Source organism: Poeciliopsis prolifica, unplaced genomic scaffold (genome assembly GCF_027474105.1).
Source record: "Poeciliopsis prolifica strain line A6 unplaced genomic scaffold, Auburn_PproV2 SCAFFOLD007, whole genome shotgun sequence".
NCBI lineage: Eukaryota > Metazoa > Chordata > Actinopteri > Cyprinodontiformes > Poeciliidae > Poeciliopsis > Poeciliopsis prolifica.
The window spans coordinates 14,438,167-14,455,775 of NW_026562382.1; the positions used below are offsets into that span (position 1 = coordinate 14,438,167).

The following is a 17,609-nucleotide window of genomic DNA, read 5'->3' on the forward strand; positions in this document are numbered from 1 at the left end:
AAGCTGTAGCCTGTTATCACGGCGGAGGAGTCCGGGCTCCTCCTCCTCCTCTTCCTCCACATGCACGCATACAGACTCGAGTCTGATCACTGAGCTGCCTGCAGGTGTCTGAAGTAATACCCAAAGTAATGAATCCTAAATAGTGCTCAATGTGAGTGTTAGGATTACGCGTTAGAGTTTAACAATGTTTGAATAGGTATACTGAAGACAGAATGTGGAAAAAATGAAAGCATCATAAGTTCATGATATCTGAAGTGAGGTTCTATTAGGACATTATAAGCAGTGAATATCTTACTAACATCCTGTTTTAGCACAAAACCAGATAAGTTGAATCTGAAGGCAAAGGGCCAAGATCAAAATGTGTTGAGGGATGTTATATAAAAGTCAACATTTTTTGTGTGTTTTTGTTTTAGTTTTGTATCATGATATAATGCTATCCCCTCATTCCTGCAGTGTTTTTATTTCTTTTATGCATGTTTGAAAAATCTTTGAATTTGCCATGACAGCCATTTGTGGGTGCCTACTCACTTGAACGCACAAAGCGTTGCCTATTTACCCAAAGCTCATGAGTAATAATGCTGAACTAAAAAAAAAAGTATTCATTAAAAAATATTAACTTTGGGGATTTACTTAGTGTTAAAAAATTCTATTTTATTTGATTTATAAACACTTTAGCTGAACACTGGCCTAAACACGCAATCTTTGTTTGAATATTTAAATTACGGCATTATATGTTGGAATAGTCCGGCTCAAATAAACAACCAGATCTGCAATATTGCCGCCTATAACAAAGCATATCAATGTGTTAGAATATTTCAAAGTCCAGGTGTAAATTCAACTGGCAGCCTTTGGAAAGACTCTGTTGATCCAGTCTGACTAAGTTTGAGTTACTTTTTAGACTCCAAATGAGCAAAGCTGGCAGAAACATTCCCCCAAAGCTGTAATTGTAGCAAAAGGTGTTTCTACAAAGGGCTGCCTCAGAGCTGCTGAATGCATACCCTGTTAAAATACTGATTTTCAAAACGAATAAAAAGTTTTATAATTTGTCTTTCACTTAACTTTGTCAGTATATCACAGAAAAAGCTAATAAAATACATTGAATTGTGTGGTTGTAACATGACAAAATGGAACAAATTTAAGAAATCTGAAGAATTTCTGAAGAATCTGCTCTTGATTCTTCAGAATCAGGAACATAATTTGTTATAGATTCTGATCAAGAACAGACAATTAAAGACCAAAACAAGAATGACAAACATAAAATAGTCTTCCTTTTTTCCAGGTATTCTCAAACGTAATGCTGATGCATTTCCGACACTGTATCGGGTCTTATTGGTTAAATGGTCAAAACTATAGATTGATAAGTAACACTTTTTAAAACAGCAGTTATCTCATCTGAGCCCAAATATCCTGTGGTTTAAAGGTGTGCAAACTGCCGTGTCGATAGAGATGGCGCCTCAGCTGCAACAACGCTATTGTCAATGCAAGCAATGGAACAGCATCTCAAAACAACAGGAAGCAAATTTTTACTCTCAAGATGAGAGTAAAAAACTCAAATATTCAGTCATATTTGAGACTGAATATGACAGGAAGAAGGAAGAGGTGATATAATATACCTCTGCCAGCACTGCAGAGCAAGATCTACCTCTAATGCATTATGCAATGTGAGCAAATAAGTGGAATATCATCATAAAGCATTCATGTTCATGTGTGTGTGTGTTCATAATGTGTAAGCAGACGTTTTTGGTTAATATTTGTATGTTTTTTGTCTTAACTTTACAAAATAATCCATGTGCCCTAAGATATATTTCAAACTTGATTTTTGTGAAGAAGCAAGTTGAATATAATACGACTTCTGTGCTCTTTGCAAAGTAACTATAGAGTGAAAAAACATATGGCTTTTCAAAATAAAATGCATCTTGCTATGAATGATCTGAATAGGTGTAAATGTTCAATCAAGTCTTTGTAACACATTTATTGTAATGTCACAAAAACGTTATGTTGGGAAAATCAAACAACACAATTTTGAACAAAATAAATTTATTTGTAAACTTAATGTGAAAACAAATGAATAAACGTGACTTTGAGCACATAAGTATCTTTTAGAAAAGTTCAGCTGTTTTTTCAACACCAATCAAAAATGACCTGAGGCACTTAAAGTCTTTGCTACAAAGGAAATATGCAAAATGCAGCAGCAAGAGGCACACTTTGTGGTTTGAGGTTTTCAGACATAGAAGTAAGTCAGAGTTCAAGCGTGTCACTGGTTCGGTGGTTGCACCATTGTGTCAGCTTGGATGGACCAAGATTGGTGAAAGCGGTGGCGAGAGGAAAAGTCAGTATTTTCCTCAGTCAGTTGCTTGGTTTTGAGCCCAATTCCGGAGAGAGATGGAGTCACCACCATCTCATCCTGGGGAGATCCTCTCTTCCTGGAAGTTAAGAAAAATGAGAATTTAAAACTTGAAAATATTTTGAGGGATATTTTCACTGACATCTTAAGTGTTAATTAACATTCTCTGATATACTGGTCCCTCTTACACTCCTTGTAAAGATGTATAAAAAGCCACAAAATAAGCTGTTATTTAGGGACATGCTGAGCCTGAGACCTCAGACTTTGCTGTGGTTCTACAGTGAGGTTTTGAGATTTTTACTATCCTCCTCCCTGAGGGAGCTGGAAAATAAACTTGGGTCTCTGTCAACTCTTGTTTGTCACAGTTCCGGTAGTTTTAACATTTTTCATTAATGTTCTGACTGTAAATATGGGCAACTTTAAATAGTAGTTTGTGGTTTCTTCTTTCAATCCGTTAGGCAGCAATGAGCTGCCCTCTTATTGGACCAAAGAAATCAGCTCTGGACGTCCCTCTTCACCTCTCTGGATACTTTGAACTCACTCCCAAATATTCTTCTCCCAGTCTGTTTTGAACTCCCAAAGTTTTCCTTCCTTCAGGGTCAAGTAAGACATAATAGAAATGTTTGAAGAATAGCCCACTCCCATCTATAAAATAACTATTAGCAATTTGTCAAATCCCTGAAACACTATGCTCTATATAAAAAGGATTCACCTTCCAAAATGTTCCCCAAAAACTACAGAAATTATTTAGCTACTTATGTTTTTCCATTTAGTTATAGCTCCTTCAGAAAGATAAATAAAAAAAATCTAATGTTTTACAAGCCTCAGGAGATTTTTCTTAAACAAGTCAGGGATGTGTTTTACTAATAACGTACAACATTGTTGAAATTCATTAGTAAACAAAAAATTAAAAGTTGAAACATGTTTCTTTAATTTAGTTTAGCTTTTCACAAAGTTAAGAGTAAACATTTGAAAGTCAACTGTAAAACTATACAATACCTGTATAGGTTACCAAGAATTGTCTTCAGCCATCTGAAAAAGCTGAACTGAGCTGCAATACCTGTAAATAAATCAAAGTAGGAATGGTTCAACTTTTTCCTTGAGGGAGCTAACTGTTTTGACCTCAGTTATAAGATTTACTGAACTTCAACGTGTTTTAGAAAACTGCAGACAGCTCTGAGACGAGCAAATTTTCATCATCCACCTGTGGGATAAATCTTGACACTGGAGCTTGAAAACGTGCGGAGTCCGTTAACCAACACGTGTTGCACTGCACAGATACAGCTTATGGAGAAATCCTAAGCCACAACAGCTGCAAAGCTGCTGTAGGGAGAGACTGCAAGGGAAGCCTAAAAACAGAGGCTGTTGCTATAGACAAATATTAACTGAACATGAAGTAAGCACCTCAAGTTAAAAATATAACAGATTTGGATATTACAAAATGTTCTAATTTTAAGAAACATATTAAAAACTGGCCTATTTACACTCTTAAGTAAAAAATATATTAAAGCAAACCAAAGGACTCATTTGAAATACCAATGGCAAAATCTGTTGACACCCTTAGTGAGAAGCATGTAAAAAGCAAATAAAAACTGAATTGATTTTAATTGCACTAGCATAATCTCTGGCCTCTTGAGGCTGTGCAGGCTTCTTTTTGATATGCAGGTTCAACTGTTCAACAGGTGACTGCAGTGAGGGCACACCTTCCTGATTAGCTGCCTGAAGGCTGCAGAGCAGCAGCGACCTCATTGGAAAAGCAGAGGCCAATCAGATGCTATGCCTCACCTGGCTCCTGAAATCATTCCTCTAGTCGGGCAGCTAAGGAAGAGGTTTTGTTAAGCTGTCCCCCACCTTTGGTGTTTACAACTGCTTTGGGCTGTTTTGAACTATTCTGTTCTCGCTTGATCTGCTTGACATTGCTCTAGATTGACTTTTCACAAGCTAGAAGCTCATGATTGGTTTTTACAGATAGATGAGCTTACAGACGTTACCTGTAGGTAAACCAGGACTTGTTTTCCCAATGTAGAAGAAGAGCAGCAATGCAGCCAGGATGTTTGCTAAAGCATAAGCCCACTGAATGATAAACATAATCAATATGGAACTCATTGCCTGAAAAAGAAAATGTTCATATTAATCATCATTAATTGTAAAGTCATCTGAAAACAGATTATGAGAACAGGAAAACTGTAATTAGCTGCATGTGTTGTGTAATTTACCCCAATGAGGGCAATCCAGTGGTTACATAACTTTGTGTAGAAGGCATCGCACATGGGTTGAATTTCAAAGTGTTGCTGCTCTGGTTTTTCTTCATTACCTGAAAGATTATAGGTCAGTACAAATTGGACAAGGTCACTTCTGTGTTAAAACTTAGTCCCAGCGAATTACACACCTGCATTGTAAAGATGAGTCTCTGCAGGTGAATCTTGCTGGGTGTCATCCATCCTTGTGTGATATTTGACTTCAGGTTGATCTCCAGCCCTGGACTCCTCATCTCCACTTTGCCCTTTGTTTCCCTCCTGGAGTGGGGCTGAGCTCTGCTCCCCTACGTTTTCATTTGAGAACATGTTACTGTTCAGATCAAGACCAAAGCTGTGCATCAGTCTCTGCTTGGTGGCAGCCTTCCTACTCTGAGATCCGCTGCACAAATCCTGCCTCAAAGTCATTTTCTCTGGTTCAGGATTAAGTTTGGAGACAGGTGGGAAGATCTGGTCCATATCCTTATTGAACTCCAACAGAGTCCCTTTTCCCTGCGGACTTTCGCCTCCACTCCCATAATTGGGGAGAGGGGTTGCAATCAGAGGCTTTGAACTTTGCTTGGTCGACCTGCGCCTGCTTCCCCTTCCTGAAATGAAGGTCTGACTCTTCTGTTTCGTTTGAAGCTGGAAGGCCATGGCCACACAAAAGTAGGAGTAGTCAATGAGGCTGTAGGTGAGCATGAAGTTGATGGTGACAATTGGTGCTAGCACATTGACCTGACCAATGAAAATGAACGCCATGGTCAGCATGCTGGTTAGACAAATGGCTGCCACCGGGGTCCGGTTTGGGCCTTTCTGCCAACAAGACAAAAAATTACACAGCATGGTTAGCAATGCTATACTTGACACCCAATCATTCCAAAATCTAGATTGGATTACATGGGTGCATAAGTAGTAGTTTTGATAAAGCTACTGCTCAACTTTTCTACCTGAACTATAGAGCTTAGGGAACAAAACAAATTATCTTATGAGCTGGTTAGCAAAAATAAAACAAAGCAAACTAACGTTGCCCATTGGTGAACAAGCCAACTGACACAGAAACACAAGCGTTTCAGTACATATAAAGTGGCATCTGAAGATACTTTCTGTCTATCATTTCAGCAGTCAATTATTGTTTCCTCTATGAACTTTTGCTGAAAACAATGCATTGCTTTAATTTCAAATTACTTGGATTTGCTTCTTTCCTTGGCTAACATCACAGCTTTGTAATCAAAGTGAAGCCTCCATCTTATAGCAAGAGTTCCATTAATATGCCCCAAACATATTTAAATAAACATAAAAATAACATATTTGTTGATTTCTATCTAAATTTGGATTTTACTTCCACCTTAACTTTCAAAGAACTGCCTCCTTCTGTAGGTCTGAATCTGTCACCAAACAGCAACCTCTTCAACTTTGTCTTGTTGCACAGTTACGGCAGGACTGTTATGCGCCTGGCGGGCCTCCAGAGCACACAGCAGAGCAGGGCCCTGCCCGTCGCCCTTCCTGCGTTTGTTCTGAGGCTTTGATTTGGGCCAAGATGTCTCAGGCCTAATTCCAGCCTGCTGAGAGAGGCCGAGTAGCGCTGCCATACAGGGAAGCCTGGGGTCAAAGAGGTCACAACGTCAACGTGACTGTTCACCAAGTGTGCTGTAATGCTGCTCTGCTGAGGTCAGTTCACTCACTTCTACTTTATGGAGCCCAAACTATAATTAGGCAGCTCAGAAACAGTTTCCTGCTGAGTCTGAGCACCACACCCCCTATACATCCAGGCTACACACTTAACAGGTTACAAAGTGCCATTCACTGCAGTAACACAGTCAATCTGTATGTTGATGGATTCATTTCAATAAATGCGAAGCTGCAGTGATATTAACTTCCTCCACACATGTCTCGAATTCATGATTTCATGCTGTTATTTCTTCAGCAGATGACTGCAACTAGAAATAAACCTCTCCTAGCCACTTTCATTGTCACTGTCTGTGTAGTTAATTTTGGCAATAGCTTGCTACCTTCCAAGTTGAGTTCACAGCTCTTAAGGAATTTTGCAATGAAGTTCATAATTTACTTTCAGTCGAGGTGAAGGCAATGTGTACATGAACACTCTGAGAACTAATAAAAAAATTTGGGCTTTGTGGTATTAAATAAATAAGCTATGAATGAATGAACTTGGAGATCAAGTAGTCAACTAGATCTACTTTTCTTCAAATCCTTACTTTTTGTGGCAGAATTACTGCACAATGCATCTTTCTTCAAAAAAGAAAACAAGATTAGGCACCACTTGTTGTTTATCATGATATATAGTGAAAGGTTGCTTGTCTTCAGACTGAACCGGAGCTTTAATCAAGATGAAAATTAGTTTTGAAGAACTGAAGAAGGATGTTGAATGAGAGGCGAGACACCCTAAGAAAACAACAGAATGAACCCATGTGGGGTTTTTTACCTTTGGATAAACCTTAAATGTTTAACGTACACTTAAACGTCAATTGTAGATTGAAGTGAAAGCTCCAACAGCACACAGAGATGATAAAATAATCTCAAGCTTTGTCGTGATGACTGAAGGTTCCCTCAACCTTCTAACCACCCACCCCTCTTGCTAAGAAGGTCAGCGAGGGGATGACCCTCTCTTCGGCGATGCACTGGAGGATCCTGGGTGCTCCATACAAGCCACCCATGCAGGAAGCAAGGGAGGAGATGTAAAGTCCCAGCAGAAAGAGGAAACCCACCAAGGAGACCTGGAGGAAGACGGAAAACAAACACAGGGTGAAAAGGATGAGGTGGGGTTGAGATCTCATGAAAGCTACGCCCAAGTCAGTTCCGCTGTAGTCGACCCTTTGCAAAAACAATGAGCACTAATCACTGATGGAGAAGTCAAGGACTTCTGCACTTGATTCAAGTAAAATTCCTTTTTTTTCAATTGAGAAGTTTACATATTTGTACTCAAACAGTGAAATTTCACCATAAAAATGTTCACGTCATGCACAAAATTCTATGTATTTTATGGGAATTTTGCATTACAGACCACCACAAAATACTACTGGAAAGTAAAATGTGAGGAAAATTATTGATGGTTTTTAAACAGCTTCACCAATAACAATATACAAAGTGTGATGTGAATTATATAACCTCCTTGAATCAATGATTTGCAGTCCAAACTACTGCTGCAGATTCAGCTACAAGTTATCTGTGGGCCTTCAAGGAGCAGAGGCTGAACAGTTTTATTTATACTGAGAAGAAATTACACAAATGAAAAGAAATTTAGAGAATGCTGTGCTAGTTTGTGAGTTAGCTGAGTGTTACAACTTCTATGGGTTCTTTGAAGCCTCCAGTTGAGAGATACCAGTCCAAAAAAAAAAAAAAAAAAAAAAATCACTGGCAATACAGAAAATGGTAAAATGTGAATATTTTCCCATCATAGAATTGGAATATGTTTTTCAGAAACTCCAAGTATTTCTACAGTACACACCGTCAGAGGCTGAACCAACCACAACATGTCAACAAACTGAGCCATGGTGGGAAATCCCCAAACCATGCCTCCTCAGCTGGAAGGCCTGTGTTACATGGCTGGATGGAAACAGAGAGGAGTTTACCTTCTCTGCTATCAAGAAGTCACAGCGGAGAGCTTCTCTGGTGCAAATGGCCCCCAGGAGGAAGACAAAGACCAGATACAGGAACCACCTGCAGGTCACAGACAGTACACCACAGCAAATTATAAACAACAGCTCCTCTCCATATTAATACAAAAAGTCAGTCAGAATAATGTCACTATATATCTGATGGGTTAGTGCCAGGAATGTAGGTTTGCTTGTTCTCTCCACTGAAACAGGAAAGGTTTGACCTTTTACAAAAGCACCACAGGAGGCAGGGAAAGTAACATATGTGGTTTTGTAAATTCCCCTTGTGGACAACAACTGTTATCATCCTGTTAGATGTAAAAGCATATCTTTATGAATTAGAATATCATTAAAAAAAACACATTTACTGTATCGATTCAACTCAAAATGTGCCTCTCACAACTTCATTACACACACAGTCAGTTTCAAGTAATAGTTTCAGTTCATTTTGGATGTATTAAACCATCAATGTAGTGAAGAATGTTGATCAACCAGAGCTACTCCTGGAGAGTTAAGGAAGCCCAGGTTGCTTTAATATGGACCTCCAGAACAAAAGTTCAATCAACTTGAATTCTGTGCCTCTCCACTTTTCCATAGGCTTTACAAAAGAAACGCAAAATCTACTTTCTTCTGAAATTAGGACTATGTCTGTAGTCTAGAAATTATTTTACAAAAAGAACTCGTCAGCTGAGCTTCATGGCTTGGAGGTTTCAGCTGTGTGGTGTCTCTTAAAAACACAAAACGTAGTCAAGTCAAAATATTTCTGCATTAAAACATTTGCTGATCTCGTGTAATTATGGATTTCCATAAGCTTTAAATCCCAATTATTAAAATGAACACAAACACCTGAAATATATTACTCTGTGCGTCATCAATATGAACTATATAAACTTTTTGACAATATTTCAACTTGTGTGAATTCACAGTCTGGACAGCTAAATGATAAATCTACTGTGTTTTTGTGTATCTTATTTTTTCGGGAGGGTGAATTCAGCTGCTGCCGTACGAAGTAAAAACAGCTGCTAGGGTTCCCACTGGGATGTTGTGCTCTGGCCGCTGCAGGTCTGAGCTCATGTTGAATCCTGCCATGACCCCTAAGCATGAACACACACAGCACACACACACACAAAAAAAAAAAACATGCAAAATGTTAGAGTCATGGAGTGTGTAGCTAAAAAAAAAACACAAACGGGGAGAGTAGTTGTTGACATACTTTGTGTGATAAATGAATCTTGTTATCTAAAAGAAGGCAGGAAGGGTAGAAGAGCACACACCTGTAGCAGCAGGGAAGAAGACCCCAAATACTGTGAAGAAGTTTTCTCCAGGGCTATAATCCGGTATGGTGTTACTACTGAGAAGCTTGGCTGAGTAACCCACGAAGCCATGCTCTGAAAGAAACAAAAAACACAACTGGAGATGCTTAAAAGCATTCCCTTGCTTGCAAACAAATAAAAAATAAAATTTCAAATGTATTTGAGACCCATGTGCATCCTTTATTAGGATGAAAAATGTATCTTGAATGGTGGGAAAAGAACAATAATGAGTTTGAGGTGTCTAAAGATTGTCCTCCAATAGAGTGTCTGTGGGATATGCTGCAGAAATATGTCAGATTTCATAGAGGCCCACCCTGCAGCTTGCAGGACTCAAAGGATCTGCTGCTTACAGCACATCTTCAGGGGTCTAGTGAACCCCAGTGGAAAGGCTGCTTTGGTTACAGACAAGAGACAGCAAATATATAAACACATTTTAGTCACATTTCGCCCCAAATCCTAATTCTTTTTGGAAATCAATTTCAAGTCTTCCTGTTATTCTATAACAGTCTTTAAAGTATTTATTTCAAAGATTTTGCATCACAACTGCACAGCGTGTTTAGTTCCATGAAACACAGATGCCATTTGGTCTAATGTGAGTGAATGAATCAGGAGTGGTCAAACTAAATGGCAACAGCAGGTATTGCAGCCCTTTGCAGGCAGGGTGGGTCAGTTCAGTCTGGACTGGTTTGTCAAAGGAGTGACTGAAGGTCATTCTGCACTGGTGGGGGCCCGTTGAAACCCCACTGCCTGGAGAACCTGCCTGCATTACAACACCGGACATTTCCCCCCTTTGGTTATCTTGCGATGGGAAAGAATGTGTTTTCTCAGATTAATGACATGTTTATCCTAAAGGAAGTCGCCACCCTTTTCAGAAGCTTAGCAGCTTCCAAGTTTTGGAAAAAGAATCAAAGTTAGCGAGAGAGGGAGTGAGCGTGCTTTTTCTCCTTTGTTTCAAGGACTCGTGATCCCGATGAGATGTATTTAAGGAGCGTTGAACTCTTGCTCACTCTGTGCCCCACTGAGATCACCATGTCTAAACAATCAGGACCTAACAAATCCACTGTGTCTACAACAAGACTTCCCCACCCATATTACAACATCCAACTCCAATATCCAAGAGAGTCTGACGACGCCTGGTCTGACAACTGAACTCTGTTTGAAGGGTGTTCACAAGTTCATATTCTATCACCTTAGAAACACAGTGCCAGGTGAGGTGTTTGTTGGAAAACTTGCTCAATTTTATTTAACACGAAAGGATATCAGGCGAAAATCACAACAGCTTGCAGAAAATGACAACTAAAAATTCTGTGACTGAGGGAATTAAAATGTCACCTAAAATCAATAAAGGATATTTAAAAACAGAAATGTCAGTCTTCTGAAAAGTATGTTCATTTGCTGGGTTGGGCTTCCTTTTGCAGGAACTGCTGCATTAATGCAGGCCAATCAAGCTATGACATTATGAATTTCTAATATTTATTTTTTCCAAATGTAAAAATTTTCTTCAAGACTTAATTTTAGGTTTTTATTGTCCATCATTCATGATCATCAAATTGCAAGAAAGGAAAGCTTAATACCTTTCACTTTGTCTCTAATGAAACACTGTCTGAAAAGAGTAACAAATTATTTTTAACAATATTTATTCATTTATTTATTTATTTATTTATTTATTTTTAGATGAACCCAAGTTATATTGCCTAGAAAAAAACTGTGAAAAACAAACCCTATATGTGGAACTGTGATGTAGCCATGTTCTCATTTGCCTCAACTGTACAGGTACTTTATCAGGAAGTCCTTCTACATGTTTACCTGCTTCTTTCCCTCAGTGTGTTCAACATTTCACCCCTGACCAAATCAGAAGCCCTCTTTCATAAGTTTTCGTTTGGTTTTCTGATGAACTTGACATAGATATCAGATGGATGAAGAGAGAGAGTGCTTTTGCTTTTAATATTTTAAGTTATCAGCCATATTTTAAAGTCAAATCTAATGAAGTTCCACTTTTTCTGTAACAAGCATATGTGTGGGGTTCTTCACCGAGTGCAGCATTCCTCTGATGCACACTGGAATGCGTAGTCGGATTACATGAGCATCCAAGCCCTCTCCCACTGCTGAACTGACCTCCTACTCTCCCACCCTAACAAGTATGGACTGCGCACAGCAGGCTGTTGTTATACCAAGGTGGAGCAGGACCCAGAGGGACGACTGAAAACCATATATTACAGTTTGGACCACAAAACAATAAAGGGGAAAAAAAAATGTGGTGGTCCCTGGGGTTAGTAGACCCTTTAGATCTCTGTGCCGTCCATCTCCGTTTCTCATCTTCCAAAAATGTGGGTGAGTCTGGTTAACACCCTCAACCCCAGACCCAAGGAGCCCATTACGGCTTCCTGCTCTGCAGGGAGAAAAGGCTTCAACTGGGACAGGGTGAGGCGTGTTGAGCTGTAATTCATCTCTGGATCACAGTCAGAGGAGTTTGTGGTTGAGATGATTGGTCACAGAGACAATACACTGGCAGCTTTATTGACTAAATTCTAGTAATTTACTGCACTTAAAGAGGAAAATGAATTCCCCCACAATCTTTTATATGACTAAATAATTATAAGCCCTCACATTTCAGAGAGATTTCATGTTCAACTCCACCTGTTTGCTCTGACTTTGTAAATGACAAAGCATCGATGCAGTGTAATAAACAATGGCATTAAATTTGGGTCCTATCAGAAAGTGAAAATATAAAAAAACCAAACATTTTCATAGCTTTAATAATATATTAAACCAATACTGTAGATCCAACTGAAACAGCCAACAATTGACTATTTGTTGCTATTTAGGCAGAAGCTAATCAATTAAAGGAAAAAATGATGAAGCCTTGAAAAGTATGTTTTCACACAGTGAGCAACTTTGTCACCTTACAGCTAAAGACTTTGTTGTATTTTATTGAGATTTTACAGAATAGACCAACACAAAGAAGTACATCTTTGTAAAGGAAAATAAAAATGACTTATGTTTTTAAACTTTCTTGCAAATAAATCACTAAAATTAACAAATGTGGCATGGATATGTTTTAAGCCTCCTTAAAACAGCAATATGACCAAATAAAATGTGCAGATTTGACAAAAACTGCAATGAAAACTCAAGACTGAGTGAAGATTCACACAGTCAATAATGGCAAGTCAATAACAGCAGTGCTTGAAGCAGGGAAAAGCTGAAGGAACAATTAAGAGGCTGCAAAAGACTTGAATCCTTAAATATGTAACCAGAGTTTCAGTGAAATGATTAGATCAAAACATATTGATGTGCAAGTATGTGTGAGTCTGATCTAAGGACTTTGACTATTAATGTCCTGATCTACGTCCAACATTGTAACTGTAGCAAGAATTAAACATCGTTGGTCAGAAACACCCATGAGTTATTCTAACTGAGCTAAACTATTTTGCAAAGAGCTTTGGACAAATAGTTCAGGGTCAAAATGTGTGAAACAAGAATAAATATCCCAAAAGACCCAGCCCATTTATCTGCAATAAATGGAATCAAATACAAATGCATGTCACAGCTTTCAATTTTTTTTTGTTTCTAAACCATGTTTTATGTTATTTCCACTTCGCAATTCTGTGCTTCTTTGTGTTGGTCTGTAATTTAATTCGCCCGTAAAATAATGAGGTGCGGCAAAATGCTTAAGGGCTTGGAATACTTTTGAAAACCACCAAGTTCTTAATATCATGTCAGAACTTGAAAATACTAACATTTACTTTAATTTAATTAAAAAGTGAAATATTTGCATGGCACAAAATTTGGTTTACATAACCTGCCTCCTGTATAGTGGCGGCCTATGAGGTTTTTTTTTTTTTTTTTTGCAACTGCCTTAACAGGAGAACTTGCCAAGCGGACATGTTATCAAACCATGACCACATCATTTCACCGGTGGCTCCCACTTCCTTCAGGATGTGCTCCAGCGTTCACTGAGTTTAAACTAATCTGGGCCGTTTCACTTTGCTAGGGGACCTGTTGGTCCTCTGCCAATGATGAAATCATCATTACTACACACAAAGCAGCATTTTAATTGGAACAACCTGGAGTAGCAGCTGTGGCTGGTTCTCCCACGGTTCTTCACAGCTGCAATATGGTCTCTACTAATCGTGTTATAAAACAAACAAAAGGGTCAAGAGGCCACCGATAGCAGGAAAGTATCAAGCTTCAATGGGAGAATAAAAAGGAGTTTTGCACAGACTGACATCTACTGACTACATAGTGTCATAAATTTGTGTTTAGGTGGGAGGGGGAGTGTTCTTCAGTCACTGTTTTGAATTTTAGAGCAGATTTCTCTTCCCACTGCAAAGGAAGTTGATAACCACTGAGAACAGGAAATGTAGGGTAGGACTTCCTGCAGGCCAACAAAAGGAAACAATCCAGTCAACTAAAGAAAACTCCTAACGTCAGAGTCTCAACATAACGAAAAAATAAAGAAATAATAAAGTCCAACTTTACTTTGTTCTTGACAGAAGCGGGAGAAAAGAGTTCATAAATAAATAATAATAATAATAAACATTTCAATGGGACACAATCAATTGCAAAAAATAACATTGGAGCACCACCTACTGGCCTGAAAACACCATGAGAACAGGACTTTTTACTGGATAACTGAATGAAACAAATGTTTCAATCATTTTGGGGTGTTCTCCTACAAAGCAAAAAATATAAATAAAAAAACGAATAAATTTCACTTAAACTAACTTAAATCAGGTTACATTTTAACAACTACTAACAATTCACCAGTTTAACGTCTATGATTGATGTCATCTGTTTAATTGAATGCATCTGTTCCTACAGTGCGTAAAATTTTAAAAGTCAAATGAGACTGAAATTTGTTTAATCTAGAAATTTTACATTAAGTGTTTCTTGGCTTTGTATTCTGTTTGTTTTATAGCTTATAGCTATCAACATGGATGAGTTGATTCTCATCAGTTACTTCACATAATAAAAGAAACAAGCAGTTACAGCAGGCGGTAACATAGAAACTCAAAGAAATTCATATTTTTGAAGTAGAAGGGAAAGAATAAATGCTTTTTTGTTTTACATACGCAAAAAGAAGCAAAATCACAGAATGGATTCTGACAGAGATTCTGAGTTGCTTCACAACTGGACTTGGAATAAACCCTTCAAACACATAAATCCGCTAAGGTCTAATGAATTTCACCGCATCTCCTGCTGAATGTTTAGTAATTATCCTGCTGGAAGATGAACTTTTGCCATCACAGTTAAGTATTTCCTCCCGGATTTTTATGCATTTATGTAGGTAGATCCTGTCCCATCCACTCTGCCCAGCTGCTTCTTTTCCTTTCATTTTAAAAAACAAGCACTTTAAAAAAAAAAACAAAACAGTCACAACCACTGAGCCGTACCTGGATCGAGGTGTGTGTAGGTGCCAATAACAAAGTCCAGAGTGGAGATTGCCAACAAAGCCAGCAGCAGCAGCTGCAGTCTGACGATCCACTTCACACCTGCCAGATTGATCCCAAGCAACGCTAGGAGGACAGCCGCTGACATGCAGCGCACCGCCCACTGGCTCTGCAGACCCAAAAGCTCTGCCACGGACTCGGAGAAGCCCGTGAGGTACATGGCGCCGGCAACACACTGCGGAGAAGAAGGCAGCAGGAGAGCAGTCACCCTAAAGAATCTTCAAGTTATATTAAAGAAGGGAGCGCGGTTTGAACTCACCTGTCCAAACACGTAGAGGAGGCCAACAGTACCTCCGATTCTGCCTCCCAACACGTTGGAGATCATGGAGTAGACTCCTCCGCTCCCAACCCCACAGTGTTCGCCCACTCCGATCCCTGACATCACTGTCACTAAAGCGACCAAAACCACCACGGAGACGAGGAGCAACCCCAACAGCACGCCAGTGTTACCCTGATGATGTAGTTAGACATCACAACATACAGCATGCATGTCATTTTGAACTAAAATGTTTTATTCAAAGTTTTTTTTTACTCTTTCAATGTTCAACATTGTTTGTTTGCAAAGTTACATCAAATTTAGCAATAACTGATTGTTTAGAAATTGCATGTTGGAATTTGTCAGCAGAAACGGACCTGGCATTAGAACGAAGGAAACAGATCATTCAGTATTTCTCTATTCCTTAGCTAGATTTTATATCTTTGCAGCTCTTATAGAAAAAACCTGCAAGCAGGACATGGTGAGCAAGTGCTGAGCCATCAGTCATGCTTAGCAACAAAAGTTTCCCCTGACATAAGTAGCCATGTCATTTCTGTCTGGTAAGATGCATGTCATTCTCAACAAGAAACATTGTCTTCTAGCTAGAAAACTACATCTGAGCTGTCAGACGAGATCAACAAGCATGTAGGTGTTAAAAGTCAACGTGTCTACAAATGTAAACAGTAATCTTTGCATTTACAATTGTAATATCTCTTGGCAAGTTGCAAATTTTGCTACAAAACACTGCATTGCCAGCCAGCTGCTTTTAAACATGCTGAGATAGTTTAATCAAAGTATTCAGTCTACATACAGTCCTATATGTTGACTGCCTTTTATGTTCAAGAACTTGCAAAGGATTGTTTTTTTAATCAACATTAATTGACACTGATTTTAAGTTCACCATACTGATGTAGCCATTTTTTTAAGATGTTTTATTAATTTCAGTTAAACTGTTCACTTAAGGTCCTAATAAATCTGACAGCAGCCTTTAGCACAGTTGAACACAACATTCTTTTGCTCGGAGTGTTTTGTTGTCTGTCTCTGGATATACTCTGGAGTACTTCTCTTCATCAGTACCTATTTGTTGAGGGGTACCTGAAGGCTCCATTTTTGGTCCCACTTTGTTGTAAAAGAGGGTATGATGTAAAATGTTCCTTATTTAACCTTATATCATGACATAATGCTGTTCCCTCATCAAAACCAGAGCTGGACATCACCTTGAGGAGGTAGGATCATTGTAATGCCCTTTACTTTGGCCTTGAACAATTACAATTCTTCTTCAAATGACTGACCCCTTTTTTCCTGTTTTCAACTACCTTACAAATCCCTTTGATCAACATTGTTTTTGAAACTGCTGCGGAAATTCGGTTTTCATCTTGATATGCTGCAACCGTTACGCACTTACCACCAGGTATCCGGTGCGCAGAAACAGAACCACCCCAAAGATATTAATCATGCAGGTGGTGAAAACGCCATCCCAGGTCCCAAAAAGCACCGGCTCCCACACGAACAGCTTGATCCTCCACCACGGCTGGCTGGGCTGGTGGAAACGCTGCACATTAAAAACAGTTCATTTATGAAGCTTTGGAAACGTCTGTCTCCCAAAGCATTTGCTTTGAAAACTGACCCCCTCTTCTGGTTCTCAGATTTTAACTGAAATCCATCTCTGAAAACCACAAACAGCAAATTTTACTGTAATGCCCAGCAAAACTTCAACACCACTTGAACTTGATCACAATTTTGCAAGTTAAGACAACAAAACTTCAATGCATCTTGTTCTGATTTGTGTAACAGACCAACACAATACTGTAGCTGGAAAATACAAGAGAATACACATCGTTTTCAAATGTTTTTTGTAAAAAAGGTATGACATGAATTTGTAGCCAGTATGACTGCAAACCTCTTGAGAAGAGGCTGTAGGTACGAAAGCAGTCAAGAGGCTCATAATGACTATAACACGAAGTTCAAGGGGTATTCTTATTCTGGAAATCATACATTCTTAAAATATTGAGCTGATAAAAAAAAAAGAAAGAAAAATACCTGTGCATCTTCATGAAACAGATCGTGAACATGTGTGTTTGTTTTGGTGTCAGCAGATCCCTCCTTCAGCAGCTTGGTCCCATGGGCCTCCTGGCCCCAGGTGTGCACATGCCAGCCGACTGGCAGCGTCTCCATTGCCATCTGAAAAGCTCCTTGACTGACATGAAACGCAGGCCTCGTGTTTTTCTCTTGCTTCCTTGTCTCGTCCAAACATATGCGTGTTTGAAGCCAGTCTGCGTGGAAGCTGACAGGAGGCAACCGGTGCCGCAGCCTTTCCCTGTCAAACAGCAACAGGTGCAGCAGGAGGTGACCCGGATGCTGCTGTGTGTGCTCTGACACAGTCACGGTATTCCCTGGA

General features: G+C 39.1%; 1 protein-coding gene across 1 annotated transcript; it reads right to left on the bottom strand.

Annotated features, from left to right (window-relative positions):
• Window positions 1-2,027: 2,027 nt before the first annotated feature.
• Window positions 2,028-17,609, bottom strand: slc12a8 (solute carrier family 12 member 8). Its single transcript, XM_055031680.1, has 13 exons — window positions 17,252-17,609; window positions 16,617-16,763; window positions 15,215-15,406; window positions 14,899-15,130; window positions 9,467-9,580; window positions 9,199-9,286; window positions 8,169-8,256; window positions 7,167-7,313; window positions 4,734-5,394; window positions 4,561-4,658; window positions 4,336-4,453; window positions 3,344-3,404; window positions 2,028-2,423 (listed from the first exon to the last, which is right to left on the bottom strand). Exons 1-13 carry the CDS (start codon window positions 17,390-17,392, stop codon window positions 2,255-2,257), a joined length of 2,256 nt encoding a protein of 751 aa, XP_054887655.1. The 5' UTR covers window positions 17,393-17,609; the 3' UTR covers window positions 2,028-2,254.